We start from the raw sequence: 20954 nt of genomic DNA on the forward strand, positions 1-20954 counted from the left end.
GTAGTGGACTGGATTTGAAGTTACACTAGTGGAGATGGTAGAGAAGGGAACAGAAGAGTGGTAAGGAAGAATAGAGTAAGAATCAAGTAAGATGTTCAGACATCTTAGGAGGAGAAATATGAAATAGAAGGGAAGAGGAAGAGGGAGGAGTTGAAGGTTGGAAAATCATGGAGATTGGAGAGAGAAGTGAAGAATTTATGAAACCAAAGAGAAGAATGAAGTAGGCGAACAATGTGGACTATGGAATGCGGAATCAATGAAGAAAGGATGAATAATCCCGCAGAGGAAAGGGAAGTCAAGAGATAAGACAATGTTGAGAGAAGGAAGGGGGGGGGGGGGGAAGGGAGAAAACCAAGATAAGAAGAAGAAGAAGAAGAAAAGGAGGAATTAAAGTTAAGAAACTAAAAGGGGGGGGGGAGGGCTTGGGTGGATCCTAGAAATAAATGCTGCATAAGAAAGAAAAAAAAAAGCAAACCTTTCTCCCTCATTTACTTCACCATGCAAACCTTCAAGCAACACATAACCATGCTCTACGGGGAGCAAACTCAACAATCTTCTCGCCTACTTCAACGGAACCTAGTCAAACAATCCAAACTCTCTAATCATCTCACCTTTCTAAAAAGATGCCGAGATCACAACATCATCCCTCCTGGTCTACAGCTGAAATCGACCATACACAGGGGTGTATCCAGGATTTTTTCTGGGGGGGTCGTAACCAAAATTTTTGGACCTTTACCTTTGCGAGGGAGCGGAGCGACCGAGCGGGGGGAGGGTGTGGGAGGGGGGTGTCCCCCCTTCCACGGTAGGGAGTTTTTGAATTCTATATCTTAAAATGGGGCAATTTGGTGCATACAAAAGTGACTTTTTCGGCATGGCAGTGCAGCTTAGAAATAAGGTAAATTATGGCATACTAAAACTAAGTTACGAAATTTACGAGGTTTTTGACAATTTGCTGGAACACCACCTGGTCACTTTTTTTTTCCTGTTGTAGGCCTATATAGAGTAAAAAGCCCTCAAAAAAAAATGTCTTTTACAAAAAGTGGACCTCTTGAAAATTTGGGGGGGTCGTACGACCCTCCCGACCCCCCCTTGCATACACCCATGATACAAACTCCACATGCTCGACGCATTCTTCACCCAGCTGGCCTCTCCCTCACCAGAGAACGTATAGCCAATACTCGACAAGAACTTCACACAATCGATCAACAAATCAACACCTCACAAACACACTTGTCACAAACACTACATCCTGCTGACCTCCAGAAGATACAAACCTTCAACTCTCACACAGCAAGGACCACATTTCTTCACACCAGAGACAAGCAGACACGGAAGTTCAACACACTACATAACAGCCATACCCATACATGCACGAGAGACAAACCGACTGCTGCCCCAAACACCGTTGTGAACCTTAGCCAGCACAACCTCACACGAGCCGAACACAACGCATTAGCCCTTGGGCTCAACTTCGCAACACCACCCATGAAGATTCCTATCACAGAAATCATACAACAAACGGAATCCAAGCTCAGATACGAAGCCGCAGCCGACAACATACAGCTCCTTGTTACTCAAGCTCTCTCCACAGCCAAGCCACCGCCGCCTAACCTCGAGAAAGAAGAACAAACAGCGATAAAGACTCTACACAGCAACACATCCATCCATATCATTCAAGCAGACAAAGGCAACGCCGAGGTCGTCATGGACAAAACACAATATAAACAAAAGATACAAGATATCCTTCACACCCCTAAAAACAACACACTGAAATGTGAACCAACTCCTGCCACCGAGAAGAAACTCAAGGCCAAGCTTCTCAAACTTCATCGATCTAATGCTCTCCCTCAACAGCTTTATTTCAGACTCCGTGCCTCTTCCAGCAGATGTCCCTTCCTCTTCGGCAACCCAAAATTCACAAGCCATCAGTGCCTCTTCGCCCCATCATTTCCACACGAGGCTCCCCCTGTTACAAAACAGCCAAACATCTGTCAGATATCCTACAGCCGCTCGTTGGTACAAAACACCACATTCACAGTTCCAAACACTTCACTGACATTCTCTCTCACACCACTGTCAACCCTACAGACACCCTCATCAGCTTTGATGTAGAATCACTCTTCACCAGCATTCCTGTCTCTGAAGCCTGTGACATCATCAAACAACGTCTCACCGATGATCTTTCTTCCAGAACACAACTCACACCACAACAGATACATGACCTCCTCCTTACATGTCCCAATTCTACCTCCTTCCGATGGAGGGACACACACTACAAACAGCAACAAGGTGCAGCCATGGGCTCTCCCCTCTCACCCCCAACATTTACATGGAACACCTATACTGTCTTAACTGAATTCCTCTTTTTCTTCTTCTCTTGGTTTTCTCCCCCCTCCTCTCTCCCTTCTCTTAACATAGTCTTTTCTCTTGACTTACCTTTCCTCCGCGGGATTATTTATCCCTTCTCCACTGATTCGGCATTCCATAGTCCACATTGTTTGCCGACTTCGTTCCTCTCTTTGGTTTCATGAATCTTTACTTCTCTCTCCAACCTCCATGATTTTCAAACCTTTAACTCCTCCCTCTTCCTCTTCCATTTCATATTTCTCCTCCTAAGATGTCTGAACATCTTACTTGATTCTCACTCTATCCTTCATTACCACTCTCTCTGTTCCCTTCCCTACCGTCTCCACTAGTGCAACTTCAACTTCCCGCCCACTACTGTCCCCCACTCTTCATTTTTTGCCCTCCTTGCAACCCCCATTTTATGTCGCTTCCCTCTTCAATTCTCCTCTTTCTAGACTCTTCTTCCGCCAAGCAACAATCCGGATAAGGACTATATACATAGATAGTGTCACCACAAACCTTTCTCCCTCATGCAAAACTTTGTTGGGTGTTTCCAATTACTGTTTACTATAAAACATAGCCATGCATGTTTCAGGCTTTTTCATCTTATTGGATTTTAAACATCATCATTTTCCTAAGTATTTCAATTTCTTTTCACCTGGCCAGAATTGGAAAATCTGCCATAACGATGATTGCTAAATGCCCTGGTGTGTGTGTATGTGCCGATGTGCGAAACACATGGTTTCACTTCAATTTCAAAGGAATGGGCCATGTTCCCTGCCTTGTTTGAGGTTACTGCAAGTTCGATGGATAGAATGTGCTGCAGCTGAGCTTAATGGCTTTGCTACGGTAAACAGTTTACGTTCGAGACCAAAAAAAATCATCATGTCTTTTACAAGGAAAAAACAAAAGAAAAAAAAACCACCACGAACGGATGTTGAGAGCCAAAACTTTGAAAAGTAATAAGCAGTTTTGATGAGCGTGAAATTAATTGTCATCATTTTTGCTGTCTAACCGGGTGGTGGCTGCATCACATAGTACCTACTCGTAGTGAATTTGTCGAGGCATACAAGACCTTTCATGTATTTTTGTGATTGTATTCTTACTGTACGGCCAAATTGAAAAGGCATCCGTCCTGTTCACTGACCTGGAAATATAAGTTTATACATTCAAAATCTTTCAAATCGGATAATGGGAAGCCAAGATTTATGAATTTTCTGTCATTAGAGGTGCTAACTTGCATATTATGCTGGAATTTTTAATAACTTTTAGTATGGTGTTCACGAGGCCCCAACGACTTGCACTGCAGTAGAATTTCTAGTGGTGGGTTACCCCCTAAAACTGCTAGACTGACTAGACTAGTCACAACAAAATGTATTTTGACATTTGGCAATTTTTGCCCATATGTATGGAGAATCTTAATGTCAGTTTCTTTCATCTTTATTTTTTTCTCACAGTAACTTTTATCTCCTACAAAGTCCTTTTTTGCGTGCAATTATTTCTAACTAAAAAAAAAAACCAGCCCTGTATTGTGTAGTTTTCTTAATTTTCTGTTGTTTAAAAAAAAATCATTCATAAATATTCTAATTTCCTTTACTCTTAACTGAAAGCAATAAATCTGCCACAACAGTGATTGTTGCAGCTGTACATGTGCTGATGTGTGAAACACATGCTTGCTTGCACTTTTAATGCAGTGCTGGCTTGGATGTGGTGAATGCCATGTGTTCAGTTCAAAAACCATATGCCATTTATGAGTTATTTGCATCCTAAAACTTGTATTGTTGATAGTATGCCTGTATTATCAGCATCACAAGTACAATATGGTACATAGTTGAATTTGACGTAAATACATCTTATTGGTATGTTGGTGTTGCTGTTTTTTTTTTTTTAAAGTGTTCCACATTCTAAAAGCTTAGCTTTTAAGTGGAATACTCTTTTGCATCATACTATGATTACGTCTTCTTTTTTGTTACCATGACAAAGTGTGCATTGTTCCTTTTCTGTTGTTGTTATAATACCATTATACATACATTTCATATTGTGTTCAATGAACTGTCCTTCCCAGCTGGATGAAAGTCATAATGATACATGTACTGCTTTGTATCATGTATTTTTTTAAATGGAAATAAGTAAACAATTGAACTGAATTGAATCGAATTGTAAAAAATGAAGAAATGTTGATGATATGACTTACATGTATATGCGATAATGCCAAACGCTCTTTACTTGAGACTAACAATATAGCTTCTGGACATTTAGTTGCTACTCCTCCAGAACCTGGCTCTTGGTCTGTTGTGAATTTAAATTATTTCAAGGTCGTGTTCACTAATGCTGCAGATTTTCTTATTCAACATGAACATACTAGCATGAACATGGCTCTTATTTGTTGCAGTAGGATTCTACAAGCAGATAAGGATTTTTTTTTTCATCATTTGATGAAACTGATGAACTGAATGGCAGTTCTCCATCATATATATGTGATCTACTAGAGCCATATGTCCCAGCAAGAGAAAATCTACGTTCTGCAGACAAGTACCTGCTGGTGGAACACAGAGCACACAACTCTTGGGGAGCTCGTTCATTCCGCGTGGCTGCTGCAAAGATATGGAATGGCCTTCCACAGTCTATCCGCAGAGCTCTTACCACAGAATCTTTTAAAACAGCCCTCAAGACCCGTCTCTTCAAATTGAAAAACTAGCCAATGTGTAAGAATGTATGTTTACACATTTGGAGACAATTACTTCCTGGAACTATTTCTTTTTATTTTAACTGTCATATCACAAGCGGTGCACCCATGAAATTTAAGCTGAATTATGTATTTATTTTGGAGCAAGCGCCATGAGCGCCTGACTTGGCGGATACCGGCGCTATACAAGACTTCATCATCATCATCATCATCATCATTTATGGCTCAGCAAGCTCTTGAACACCAGTATCAATAAGTATTATCACTTTTGTTAAATACAGTGATAAAGCAAAAGCACTCACAGAGCACAGACCTCTGTCAAGCAGGTCATTACCATCCGTATTGTCATTTCCACACACATAAAATAAAGAATTGTTTTATGTTTCACGTTAATCAAAGCAAAATGTTCATTATGAAGAAAAACAAAAACAAAAACAAAGAACCTATTAACAAAACAGGTAGTGAAAAACTAGACACCCATGCTAGTGGAAATTTTCATGAAATCCAAGTGCATGGCACAGGAATGCCCCATATTCTATCAGGTTGTTAACATCATGTAAATAGCCAGGAACTGCACAGAGACTCCAACTCTCCCACTTTCAACGGGAGATCTCCCGCCGAAAGCCCATTTTTGCAAAATCTCCTGTTCTCCCACTTGAAATTTGTGTCTCCCGTTGGAAAGGATTTCTTACTTATTGCCATCATATGTTGAAAAATAAGCCTTAGATAGCACAAGAGAGCATCTAGAACTCTAGAGCTTCCAGGGCCCGCTTAAGGGCCCTGGACCCTGGCCCCAAGGAACTTCGCACTTCGCACACACCAACTTGGAGTCTCCCATTTGGTAGGGGTTTCGGGCAGGAGAATCTCCAGATCAGAAGGTGCTTGGGGTTGGAGTTTCTGACTGCAACAAAATTTCTAGAAGTAGTCTGTGAGTCCAAAGAACCTTTGGGATTAATCACTTCATGGCAAACATTAAATCACATTGCATGATGCGATGTAACTTGCAACAAAAGTTGTTGCCAAGACAAATATCGCTGAGTGATGCTACTGCTACATCTGGTTCAGGTGAGCTTAAAAGAAAATGACTACTTACAGTCAGAGCAGCCATAGCAATTTTGCAGGCCAAAGGGTTGCCTCCATAGGTCGATCCGTGTTCACCTGGTTTAATCTGCAGCATAACCTCATCATCCGCAAGAACTGCGGACACCTGGCAGACAAATAAAAAACAAACACACACACAACAAAAATGAATTAGGACTAGACTTTGAAATTTGTAAGGACTAACAAATTAAGGTGATCCATTGAAACATGACTGCTTTTTTCTGTTGTACAAAATCTGAGAGCAATAGGCCAATTTACATTCTAAGTTAGAATCAAATAATGCTATTTGACCTTTGACACCTTTGGTATAGCTAAATAACATCTGAAACAGAAAGATGTTATTTCCAGAAATGATTTTGATGGCACATGTGTTCAAAATATGACAGCAAATAAACTAATTACATTCTAATACAAAGTAAAATCATGACTTTTGGTTTGAGCATTGATCATTGTTTATGTACAGTATACTGTCAAGATCTCATCTTATCACAAAGTTACACATGTTATGAAATGATGCATGTGAAATGGTCTACATGTATGCAAAATATGGGAATATAAGGCATGTATTAAGATATAGAATGAAGCATTTTTGACATCTGACCCTAATTTACACAGCCCAGATGGCATCTCATCAAGAGTCATAGTTTCTGAAATGATGCATGTGACACAGTCTGTACGCACGTACTCGCTTGGTTGGCACAACACGCACGTGTCCATTAAAATCTTTGCTCGACGCATTTCTACCTAAGATAATGTCTTTCTGCTTCCGGTGTATTCGTTCTCTCCTCATTGACTAGCCTCGGACAGTCATCTGAATTTAGAATCACATTTGCAATCTATTCCTACCCAACCTGGCAATGCCAATTTTTATTTATTTTTCTTACTTAGATACAAGAAAATATCATTAAAAATGTCCTGTTCTGTCATTTTTCCTCAGAAAAAAATGCAGTACTTTTTGAAATTGCCATTTTTAATTCAAATCAATTTTATCTTAGTTATTTATATTATGAAAACTAATAATTTGCTCCTCAAATTGGCCATTTGGTCGAACAAGTCTATCTCACTAGATGTTCTGCTATGTTCAGTCAAAGTAGTATTCATGACATTTTTCTGTTGAGTGCCACATTTTCTACATCGAAACAACAGCTTCTTCAAATCTCCCAACCCACCGTTTTAATCAACAGTCTGATCGATAAGTCTGACCCTATGGAATGTATTTTACTATTTTATGTCAAAATTTGGGGAAAAGGGTGATACAAAAGTGACTTTGAATGTGTCAAAACTTGCATTAAAAGCAGCGAAATTCAACTTCCATTGAGATGGAAGGAGAACCACATCGCTTCCGTCAGGGTACGTAAAGCACCACAAATCGCATTCGTGGCAGTCCCATCTGCTACTTTATATGTAATGGCAAAAAATAACATGATAAAAATTACTTTTTGGGCTCACTAAAATTCTATTAATGAGAATCATGAGCGAATAGATGCAAGACTTGTGTCTTCTTATTCTACTTAGCTACTGTAGAAAATTTGACAAATGAAATTTTCTCAAATTTACTAAATATAACCATCCAAAAAAAGTCAAAACCATAATCATCGATGGGTTTCAAAATAGGCTAGCTAGCTACGCTCTAACCCGGGGCGCGCTCTGTAACCGAACGCTTCGGGCTGCTCGCAGTAGGCTACACTCATATAACCACGAGTAATAGAAATCTACACAAAATAATGTCGTGAGGATAGAAACCTAGACTATGAATTGCTCGTAATTCTTTCAAGATTTTATGAAAGAAATCGTATATAGTCTGCTTGTGTTTATTCAGTTTGTGAGAAATATTGATTGTTCTTGCTCTATCATTATCATAGAATCACAGATAGCCTATGGATTTGGATTCTGCATTGTATAATACTGACTTAGAGGCTGAATGTGGTCAATGGATACGATTACGATGTCTAGTGGCATAATTGATGATCCCCAAGCCCGGCAGAGATTCTCAATTGTAAATTTGTGTGAACTTGTGATGTGTGATGTTCTGTATAATTGTATGTGCCTGTTTAATTACCTTTACATGTATTGTAGACGAAGGTGGAGAAAGTATACAAGCTGAAGAGTAAATTGTAAAAGCCAGGGTAACTTCCCTCGACTAGAGGATCTATTTAAAATGATACCCAAATTATGCAAAAAACAAACAGCATCACCAACAACATACAGTCAACTCTGCCTATGTCAAACCTTTTGTGACTGAAGGAAAAGCTTCAACCTAGAGAAAATTTGACTTATGAGCAATTAGGGGTAAAATACAAAGGAAAACCAGAAATGTCGCTACAGCGACTGGTTATACCCCCGCCAGACAACATTTCATAAGCTTTGGTCAAAAAACTGAGGAAGTAGTTAAATCCGCAAGATCTTTCCTTGATCTTCTGCCATTAATATGCCGTTACCATGGCAACGTACTTTCGGGTACTGTCGAAAAATGCGTCTTGCACATCTACAACCAAAGGCACACATCTGTACCAAGTTTCATGGAAATTGGGCAAAAACTGAGGAAGTAGTTTGCAACACAAAATTTTCCATCATTTTGGCTCATAATATGTGAGCTGTTACCATGGCAACATACTTTTTGTCACTGTCAAGAAATGTGTCATGCTGACCTATATCCTAAGACAAACATTCAATATGAATTCCATGAGAATTGGAAGAACACTGATGAAGCAGTTTTGCCATGAAGCATTTTGCCCTATATTTTACCAATAACATGCCGTTACCATGGCAACGCACTTTTTGCCACTGCGGAAATATTTGTCTTGCACATTAACATATTCAGATGAACATCTGTACCTAATTTCATAAAAATTGATCAAAAACTGTGGGAGGAGTTCGCGACGCAAGATTTGTACCCATTTTTGCCCATAATATGCCGTTACCATGGCAACGTACTTTTGGGTACTGTCAAAAAATACGTCTTGCACATCTACAACCCAAGGCACACATCTGTGCCAAGTTTTGTGGGAATCGGTTGAAAACTGAGGAAGTAGTTCGCGACGCAAGATTTGCAACGGACTGACCGCCCGACCGCCCGCCTGACCGCCCGACTGCCCGACCGCCCGACCGTCCGCTGATTCCTATATACCCCCTTCAAACTTCGTTTGGCGGGGGTATAATAAAATAAAAAATAAAATCAACACACACAAACTTTTTTGGGAATTAAAAGTATGCTGAAAAATGGAGTGTTTTGTTTGTTTGTTTGTTTGACTGCATTTCATCCCATCTATTCCAAGGTAATTCTGCTATGGAAATCATCATTCTGCCCTCAAAACATTCACAAAACTGAATTTACTACGTGCCCAAGTATGGAGAAATATGAGACAGAAACTAGTTTGATTCATCAAATCTGCAGAAAATCAGACAAGAAAGTGAAGAAAAAAAAATGAAACTGGAACAGACACATCAACTTAAATCTTTAAATTTGTTTTCTAATTGTCAATTTAAAGATCAACAATAACTAGAAATATCACTTAAGGTGATTAATACCCCCGCCCCGTGACGACAGTCTTACCCAAGGAATGATCTTTCCTTGATCTCCTGCCATTTAAATGCCGTTACCATGGCAACGCAGCTTCCGACACATCTGAAAAATATGTCTTGCACATCTTCCCACCAAGACTATTGTGTGTGCCACATTTCATAAGCTTTTGTCAAAAACTGAGGAAGTAGTTCAATCCACAAGATCTTTCCTTGATCTTCCGCCATTAATATGCCGTTACCATGGCAACGCAGCTTCCGACACGTCCAAAAAATATGTCTTGCACATCTTCCCACCAAGACCAATGTGTGTGCCACATTTCATGAGCTTCAGTCGAATACAGAGGAAGTAGTTCAATCCGCAAGATCTCTCCTTGATCTTCTGCCATTTATATGCCGTTACCATGGCAACGCAGCTTCCGACACGTCCGAAAAATATGTCTTCCACATCTTCCCACCAAGATCAAGGTGTGTGCCACATTTCATAAGCTTTGGTCAAAAAACTGAGGAAGTAGTTAAATCCGCAAGATCTTTCCTTGATCTTCTGCCATTAATATGCCGTTACCATGGCAACGTACTTTCGGGTACTGTCAAAAAATGCGTCTTGCACATCTACAACCAAAGGCACACATCTGTACCAAGTTTCATGGAAATTGGGCAAAAACTGAGGAAGTAGTTTGCAACACAAAATTTTCCATCATTTTGGCTCATAATATGTGAGCTGTTACCATGGCAACATACTTTTTGTCACTGTCAAGAAATGTGTCATGCTGACCTATATCCTAAGACAAACATTCAATATGAATTCCATGAGAATTGGAAGAACACTGATGAAGCAGTTTTGCCATGAAGCATTTTGCCCTATATTTTACCAATAACATGCCGTTACCATGGCAATGCACTTTTTGCCACTGCGGAAATATGTGTCTTGCACATTAACATATTCAGATGAACATCTGTACCTAATTTCATAAAAATTGATCAAAAACTGTGGGAGGAGTTCGCGACGCAAGATTTGTACCCATTTTTGCCCATAATATGCCGTTACCATGGCAACGTACTTTTGGGTACTGTCAAAAAATACGTCTTGCACATCTACAACCCAAGGCACACATCTGTGCCAAGTTTTATGGGAATCGGTTGAAAACTGAGGAAGTAGTTCGCGACGCAAGATTTGCAACGGACAGACCGCCCGACCGCCCGACCGACCGCCCGACCGACCGCCCGACCGACCGCCCGACCGACCGCCCGACTGCCGACCGCCCGACCGTCCGCTGATTCCTATATACCCCCTTCAAACTTCGTTTGGCGGGGGTATAATGAAACAAGAGACCCGCTGGTCTCGCGCTCACCTGAGTATCGCAACTTCACCTTCCATGCATTCTGGCAGACTCTTACCTGAGAACATTGGAAACTTGTGGTGGGGTAGCTTTGAGAGCTGGGGGCATGGTGTCCATTTGCATATTCCATCACACTGGTGAAAATACCTGCAAGGTACACTGCACTTTATAGAATGTTGGACTATGCAGTTAAAAAAAAAAAGACTAAAGCCCTATCACCTCTGATTCTAGAGAACAATATCATTGAATACTCCTTAATTTCGGAGGTGCTTTTGCCTCCCCCCCCCAGTATTTTTTTTTTTTTTGGGGGGGGGGAACTGCAAGGAACAAACTTGGAGCTACAGTCATCAATGTACAAACACAAAGTAACTTTGCTTTATCAAGTCTGGTTCTAGAGAAGAATTGTAAATATTCCTTAATGTTGGGGGGGGGGAGGGAGGGGATTAGCCCCCCCCCCCTCGGGTCCCAAAAGGGGAGCATGGTGCCCTGTTGAACAAATTGAGATCTTAACTCCCTGGCATGCAACCTGTCAAGTTTGGTGAATATTCATCTAGGGGTTTGTACAATGTACAATTTACACCACCATTTGGACCCATTCCACCCCACTCCCGTGGGTCCCAAGGGGGGAAGGGGCACCCCTGAGTCTGCCATGAACAAACTTGAAACAACAGTCATCAATATACTGACTCATTGTATTAGGCGCGACGGACATTCAGTCGCTGGTAATCCAGAATGCGTCCGGCATGCAGGCATTCTCTACTTTATTCCCGGCCACACGCATTCTGCCTGCACTGAGAATGCCCTATTGTTAATCCCCTCAGCCTTGTGAATAGAGGCATTCCATTGTATTCCAACAATGGGGATTATAAAATCCTCTATTCAAGGCGTCCGGAATGCATCCGAGAATGCAGACGCGTTACTGAAACCATTCATTCACGAAGAATAATAGCGGCTTCGAATAGCGGCTTCGTGCACCTCTACTATTGTCTTCGACCTTCAAAAGAACGACACACCGCCCCGTCGCATTGTGAGAAAGAAAAGTCGCGCCATATATACACGTTGTATTTCAGTTTCAGTGTGGAAAAAAAATGAGTAAAGGGGCTCTGGAAACGGATTTCTAACACAGAGATTTTTTTTGTTCGATTTTTCTGTTTGTTGGTTAGTTTGTTTTTTACGACATAATACTCATCGCCTAAAGTTGCGTTTCGTACCGCAGTTCGATACGTTCATATTTTTTCCTGCCAGATTGAGACTCCACCCCTGTTGCTAGGAGGTACCTACTAGGTATACCGTCAAAGCTCGACACTAGCGGTGGCCTGAGGCCACCAAAAACGCACGTCGGGCACCAAAATTTCAGATATGAAGATTTTGGTGAACCAATCGGACCACCAAGAAAGTCGGATGTTTGCCTTTACTTTTGGAACTGAACAGCGGTAACAATCGACTCCGTATGATGCTAAAATAAATGTCGGATATTTGTTTTTATTTTTGGGAAATGAATAATGGTAATATTTGACTTTGTATGATACTAAAATAAATGTCGGATGTTTGCTTATACTTCTGGAAATGAATACAGTAAGATTCAGCTCCGTACGGCGCTAAAATTTATGTCAGATATGTAAGTTGTATTTGATATTGATTCGGAAATGAATAAGGATAACATTCGGCTCTGGTAGATGCTGAAATAAATGTCGCATGTTTGCTCTGACGTTCGGAGATGAATAATTATAATATTCAACTCCGTAAGATGATGAAATGAATGCCGGATGTTTGCTTTTACGTTCAAAAGTAAATAGCACTAACAGTCAGCTCCGGAAGATGGTAAAATAAATGTTGAATGATCCCTCTGACGTTCGGAAATGAACAACAATAATATTCAACTCCGTACGACGCTGAAATAAATGTCTGATGTTTACTTTTATGTTCGAATCTAAATAGCAATAAAATTTACCTCCGAAAGATGCTAAAATAGATGTGGGATATTTGTTCTTAATTTTGCGAAATGAATAACGGTAATATTCGACTTTGTATGATACTAAAATAAATGTCGGTATTTTCTTATACTTTTGGAAATGAATAACGGTAAGATTCAGCTCCGTATGGTCGTACTAAAATTAATGTCGAGTATTTGATTTTGCATTGGGAAATGAATAAGGATAACATTCGGCTGTGGAAGATGCTGAAATAAATATCGCACGTTTGCTTTGACGTTCGGAAATGAATAATTATAATACTCAACTCCGTATGATGATAAAATAAATGCTGGATGTTGGCTTTTACGTTCGAAAGTAAATAGCAATAACAGTCAGCTCCGGAAGATGCTAAAATAAATGTCGAATGATCCCTTTGACATTCGGCAATGAATAACAATAATATTCAACTCCGTACGATGATGAAATAAATGTCTAATGTTAGCTTTTATGTTCGAATCTAAATAGCAATAACATTTAGCTCCGAAAGACGCTAAAATATATGTCGGATATTTGCTTTGATGTTCGGAGATGAATAACAATAATATTCAACTCCGTACGATGATTAAATAAAATTAAAATGCCAGATGTTTGCTTTTACTTTCGAAAGTCATAGCAATAACATTTGGCACCGGAAGATGCCAAAATAAATGTCAGATGATTGCTTTTACGTTTGGAAGTGAATAGCAGTAAAATTCTGCTCCATAATGATGTTGAAATAATATCGGATACTTGCTATTACATCTCACAATGAATAACAGTAACGTTCAGCGGCGTTTGATGGTAAAGTAAATGTGTGATGTCTGCCTTGACGTTCAAAAATGAAAAACAGTAACATTCGGCTGCGTGCGATGCTAGAATAATTGTCATATGATTCATTTCACTTTTGGAAGTGGACAGCAGTTATATTTGATAATAATATAATAAATGTCGGATGTTCACTTTTAGATTTGGAATATGAATAACGGTAATATTCTGCGCCAAAAAATGCTAGAATAAATAAGAGATTGTTGCTTTTACGTTTTGGAAATGATTGACGGCATCAATCGGCTCAGTTAGATGCTAAAATAAATAGCGGATGTTTGCTTTCATGTTCGGAAATGAATAAGGATAATATTCAGCTCCGTAAGATGCTGAAATGAATGTTGGTTGTTTGCTTTCACATTTGAAAGTGATTAACGGTAACATTCGGCTCCTTAAGGTGCTAAAATACTAGTAAATGTTGGACGATTGCTTTTACAATCAGAAATGAATAACGGTAACTTCGGCTCTTTACACTAGTGCTAAAACAAATGTCGGATGTTTACAAATGTCTGCAAATGCTCACAAATGTCTGCAAATGCTCCCACTTTCACATTTCAAACGTAAAATTTCATCACCTAAATAGGCATCAACTTTTATAATAACCTATAAGCCTATTTTCTAAATCTTAAAACTCAGAATAACAGTAAGATGATTGAATTTTCTATTCATTTACTTTAGACATGGGTACCTGAATCACTTCAGTAATACTTCATATTTTTTCTCTATGTTTAGTGGGACCAATTTAGTTTGTATGTTTTTCTTGATTTTTTTCGGGCTACCAAAAATAAAAATTTGGGCCACCGAAAATAAAAGTTGTGTGGAGCCCTGCTATACCTATCATTGCATATGCCAGTGAGGGCTTCAGAATATTGCGCAATACCCGAGCAGGACCTCTGATCAGGGAGATGTGGTAAACAAACGATTAAATATAATATTGTTTGATACAGGGCACAATCACACCGCAACTTTTCTGACACTTTGTAATATGATTGAACTGAGTATATTCAGAGCTGCCAACCATTCCGAAAAATTTGTATTAGTTATGAAAAATCGAAGGGACTACGAAAATACGAAAACGTCCTTACAAAGTACGAATTCACAGTGGGAAAAAATAATGGGTAAAAAAATGGCAAACGCATATCGCATGTGCCATGTTATCTGTACTCGGCTGGGATATCGATGCAACACGTACGCACCGTATTTAGAAAGCGCTGAATAGAAAAGTGTGCGCACACGCAAGTCGCTGCTTGCGTATTGTGCACACCAAACGGAACTTCGCGCGCGTGAATCCCTGTCGCCTACGGACCCTGGATATTTACATCGATCGCCGTGGTATCCCCATGTGTGGCCGGCTGGGGAGCGTGTACACTGTAGCCAGCTGCCACTACAGTACCCTATTCCGTTTTGAGGCGGGGTAGATGGTGTTCTGTTGTGCAATGTCTACTTCTTTTTCTCTTCTTCTTCATCCGCTTTTCCCTTGCCTCCCAAGTACGAAATGATTTCTAGAGTGTGGTGTGTTTTTTATAACGTTATTGCATCATTTTTCTGCAAGGAAGAGGTGAGTTTCTGTTCGTGTATTGATGTGCACTGCAGTAAAATTATGTGCAGGTGAAAAGCGTTCGAACTTTGTTTCCCGAGTATTGTGGAAACTCAATGTATATCTAGGCCTATTAAAGGAGATCTCATATAACAGAATACTTATGACAAACTATTTTCCGGTCAAAATGAATTAATTTCCTTTGTTTTGTATCGTTTATTGACTTGATCCCAAGAATCTCGTCGCAATACCGAGTTTCCAAAGTGTATTTATTTTCGTGTACTTTCGGTGCTGCAAACTTTTGCTAGGGCCTAAGCTTACTAGTTGTATACTACTAAACTTCGTTATATTTCTGTCATTTCTCACACCTCATTTGGTACGATTTCTTCCATTTTATATCGCTTTATCCGTTCCCTTTATATTTTGAAGTATTTAAACGTAATTCTTTCAAGTGTATCGCACTGTTATTTTCGTAACGGCGATTTTTCCGCTTTGCTGCAATACTTTTTTGAATCGAAGCGATGGAGTTTGATCCCAGTCACTTTGATGTGCTTTGTGTTGTCTTTTCTAAATGTTTGTGTTGTTGGGAGGTGTTGATACTTTGTATTTGTTATTCACTTTCCTAGGTGTTTATCTAGAGGGACTAGCGTGTTTCTTAATGTTGATAGGAAAAGGCTAAAATGATCTGAGTGATGTCTGACGGTGATGATGATAACTATGCTGGTGTAAAAAGACGGCTTGCTGTGAATGCTGTGCGTACGTGCCTTTCGTTTCATTTCACTATCCCTCTTACTCTTCTTTCCCCTCCCAAGAATGACTAGAAATGTCGCTATGGCGACTGGTATGCCTCCGCCATAATGCATGATTCTCCTAATAGGTCTATCTACAGTACATGTGGGCAACGTGTGATTACATTTTCACAAAATTGGCAAAATATTAAAATGAAAAGTTTGTCACAGATGTGTTGAATGTTCACCTTCTTTGACCTAGGTTTAATTGGATGAATAGGAGAGCATGTATTTGGGGTTTAAGGACTTTAACTTGACTTTGACCCATTCATAAGTTTATGCATTAAGTAATTTTCAAGGTAGGGAGAAAAAGTGCAATTTCTATATTGAATAGTAAATTGTTACCATTTTCATCTGGCCTTTGACCCTAAGATTCATACAATAATCACTGTCAGGCAGAACATGCATAAATATGTAGTAAGTTTCAAGATAACTTGAGCCACTTCCGAGATATAGAGGAAAAATCTAGTTCAGCACTTTCACTTGATCTTTGACCTTTTGACCTTTGAGGCAAAAAAAGAGAAACTTTCCAGAGAATCTCTATTAGGTTACATACATGTATACACCAAGTGTAAAAAAAAAATCCTGATGGCATGGCATAAATATGACGGAAATAGTAGAATTTTGAAGTGTTACCTTTGACCTTTGACCCCTGACCTTTGACCCATGAACCCTAAATTCTCTAGATAATCACTGCAAGTCAGTACATATTGTATATATACTATGTTCCATGAAGATACCTTGAACAATTTCTAAGGTACGGAGAAAAGAGTGAAGTTTTTATATTTTTACTTGACCTTTTGACCTTTGACCTCATGACCCCAAACTTTCACCAGAGAATCTAGATTGGGTAATACATGTATACACTAAGTTTCAAGAAAATATCTTCAGGCATTGCATAGATATGGTGGAAATAGTGACATTTTACATATTTGACCTTGACCTTTTACCTTGAACATGTGCACCCAAAAGTTCAACTTCACCCCCTAATACAAATACATGCCAAGTTTCATTAGGATACCTCTAAAGGTTTTTAAGTTACGCTGTCCACAAAATTCATTACGGACGGACGGACGGAAGGACAACCCGAAAACATAATGCCTCCGGCACCACTTCATGGTGGAGGCATAATAAAAAAGAAATTACATACACCTCACAACAAAAAGAACCACGTGCTAGCAACCTTCGTAAAGTTAAATCTAAATGTTCAATATCAGCAAAGAATATACAAGGGAAACACAAATGACAATACATGTAAATAAAAGCGAAGAGATGTATGCAGTCTCTTCGGCTCGAAGAAACTTGACACTCCACCCCTCTCCCCTTGTAGTAGAACGGTTAAGCCTTCAAAATCGGCGGAATTGTGCAAAATTTGACTAAAGCATGAAACTTTTACCAGTGTTAGTATATACCATAAGATTTATTTTAAGATTGGGAGGTAAGTCTGATTTGACCTCTGATGACCTCCAGAGGTCAATGAACTTTAGATACCAGAATATCGATGTTTTGAGACATTTGTGAATGATATATGTGGTTATGATGGACTAAACATGCATCTATACTTCAGGGAATCCATTTTCTGACTCCACAGATCATGGACAGATTTGAACCTTTGAACTCTGATGACCTTTAGAGGTCAATGACCTCAAAATGTAAGAAAAATTGATATTTTGCATCATTCATTAATAATATACACAGTAATAATGTACTAAAACTTAATTTTTCCTCACGATGAAATTGTCTTCATGTTCAACAGAGCCTTGACAGGTTTCTACCTTCGACCTCTGATGACCTCGAGAGGTCAAGGACATTAACAATGTCAGAAAATTGAAATTTTAATGCATCACTCGTTACTGATACATGGTAATTATGTACTAACAACTCATTTTTGTAACTGGAATTGCCTTAATGTTTCACAGTCTTTGTAGCCAGGTTTCTATCTTTGACCTCTGATGACCTAAGATGACCTCTGATGAGGTCAATGACCTCAAAATATCAGAATACTGATATTTGGTGCATTTGGTTGATGACAAACATGATTAAGATGTCATATTCATTTGTATTACAATTGAATTATTTTCCTACTCCACAGAGCAAGAGAAATTACTCACGTGTCTCTACCTTTGACCTCTGAGGGCTCTGACATTTCAATGACCTCAAAATATCAGAATATAGATATTTAATTTCAGTCAATGGTAACCTTATACCCCATGGAGGGGCGGATCCAGGAATTCTGTAAAGGGGGGGGGGGGATGATGACCTTTAGAGGTCAATGACCTCAAAATATAATATTCATCTGTGATGTCATTGTAATGGTAAACATTAAGATATACAAATAAGCAAATATATCTTTCTTACAATGAAATTGTCTTCATATTCTAAAGAGCATACAGGCTTCTACCTTTGACCTCTAATGACCTTGAGAGGTCAATGACCTCAGAATATCATAACATGGTAAAGATGTACAAAACAAACGTATTTGTTTTACAATGATATTGTCTTCATATCCAAGGCACACAGACGAGTTTCTGCCTTTGACCTCTGATGATCTCGAGAGTTCTATGACCTCAAAATATCAGAATAGTTTGGCAATATTGATTAATGGTAAACATGATGTTCTAGAGCGCATTCATAGGCCCTGTTTAGTAACGAGCCATTACCTTTCACCTATGAAAATCGCACAAGGTCAAAGACCTCAAATGAAATGTGAGGATATTAATTAGGTGATACGCTATCAGCGTATCACCTATTGTGATTGTCAAAATCTCTCTTTATTTTTTTATATTCTTTCTTTCTGGACAATTTTGTGTCGTCAATATCTCAAGAATGACATTACGAAATAACATGACATTTTCAGTCCACATGTCTAATGACAAAATCTAGCCACACTAAGGTTTTCACGACAGTAACATATCTATGACGTCATCTAGGCGCCATTTTGTGATTTTCGGACCATGTTACATGATTGATCATAACTTCATAACTAAAGGTCATTTCTGTATCATTTTCGGTGGACATAAAGTTAAGGTCACGCTCTATCTTACATTTTGATGCTAATTACCTAGGACATCATTATGTGCGCGTACGCGCGCGTCAAACTTTTAAAAGGCTCAAAACAACTTTCCAATGGGAAATCTCGAAGTTTCAGACAATTTTAAGCGTTTCGTGCGTACGCTTCCGTCCACGTATTTTCGCGCACAGTGCGCGTAAGCAACTTTTGACAGATTTGGATTCCTGATATTAAGTAACAATATCCATTGATTTCCGATCAATTTTGACCTATAACAAAGGAATGCGCTGGCGTCAAAGTTGAAATTTCGTGTTCGCGTCTATGTGGAAATATAGCGAAAAACATGTCATTGTTTATTTCGCCATAGCTCTTTAAAACGTCCGGTGACCCTATGTATTTATTGCGTATTACAAAAGCATATGAATTGGAAATAACGTTTCAAGTATCAATATTTCCCTAAATACATTATGACGTCATCATATCGTCATCTGAAATAAACTAGAAATATCACTGAAGGTGATTAATACCCCCACCCTATGACGACAGTCTTACCCAAGGAATGATCTTTCCTTGATCTTCTGCCATTTAAATGCCGTTACCATGGCAACGCAGCTTCCGACACGTCCGAAAAATATGTCTTGCACATCTTCCCACCAAGACTATTGTGTGTGCCACATTTCATAAGCTTTTGTCAAAAACTGAGGAAGTAGTTCAATCCACAAGATCTTTCCTTGATCTTCCACCATTAATATGCCGTTACCATGGCAACGCAGCTTCCGACACGTCCAAAAAATATGTCTTGCACATCTTCCCACCAAGACCAATGTGTGTGCCACATTTCATGAGCTTCAGTCGAATACAGAGGAAGTAGTTCAATCCGCAAGATCTTTCCTTGATCTTCTGCCATTTATATGCCGTTACCATGGCAACGCAGCTTCCGACACGTCCGAAAAATATGTCTTCCACATCTTCCCACCAAGATCAAGGTGTGTGCCACATTTCATAAGCTTTGGTCAAAAAACTGAGGAAGTAGTTAAATCCGCAAGATCTTTCCTTGATCTTCTGCCATTAATATGCCGTTACCATGGCAACATACTTTCGGGTACTGTCAAAAAATGCGTCTTGCACATCTACAACCAAAGGCACACATCTGTACCAAGTTTCATGGAAATTGGGCAAAAACTGAGGAAGTAGTTTGCAACACAAAATTTTCCATCATTTTGGCTCATAATATGTGAGCTGTTACCATGACAACATACTTTTTGTCACTGTCAAGAAATGTGTCATGCTGACCTATATCCTAAGACAAACATTCAATATGAATTCCATGAGAATTGGAAGAACACTGATGAAGCAGTTTTGCCATGAAGCATTTTGCCCTATATTTTACCAATAACATGCCGTTACCATGGCAACGCACTTTTTGCCACTGCGGAAATATGTGTCTTGCACATTAACATATTCAGATGAACATCTGTACCTAATTTCATAAAAATTGATCAAAAACTGTGGGAGGAGTTCGCGACGCAAGATTTGTACCCATTTTTGCCCATAATATGCCATTATATGGCAACGTACTTTTGGGTACTGTCAAAAAATACGTCTTGCACATCTACAACCCAAGGCACACATCTGTGCCAAGTTTTATGGGAATCGGTTGAAAACTGAGGAAGTAGTTCGCGACGCAAGATTTGCAACGGACCGACCGCCCGACCGACCGCCCGACCGCCCGACCGCCCGACCGTCCGCTGATTCCTATATACCCCCTTCAAACTTCGTTTGGCGGGGGTATAAAAAAGTGGAATTGATTTTTTTTGAGGTACTGTTTCTGACATTCATTTGCTCGTATCTCT

General features: G+C 39.4%; 1 protein-coding gene across 1 annotated transcript in view; it reads right to left on the reverse strand.

The window, feature by feature from the left end:
- Positions 1-20954, reverse strand: part of LOC139723123 (ornithine aminotransferase, mitochondrial-like) — a 106760-nt gene that overhangs the window by 47995 nt on the left and 37811 nt on the right. The window contains exon 3 of the mRNA XM_071634391.1: positions 6126-6239. Coding sequence (XP_071490492.1) covers positions 6126-6239 — 114 coding nt within the window. The remainder of the gene's footprint in view (positions 1-6125; positions 6240-20954) is intronic.

Source organism: Diadema antillarum, unplaced genomic scaffold (genome assembly GCF_040938485.1).
Source record: "Diadema antillarum isolate AM-2024a unplaced genomic scaffold, OU_Dant_1.0 scf00000181, whole genome shotgun sequence".
NCBI lineage: Eukaryota > Metazoa > Echinodermata > Echinoidea > Diadematoida > Diadematidae > Diadema > Diadema antillarum.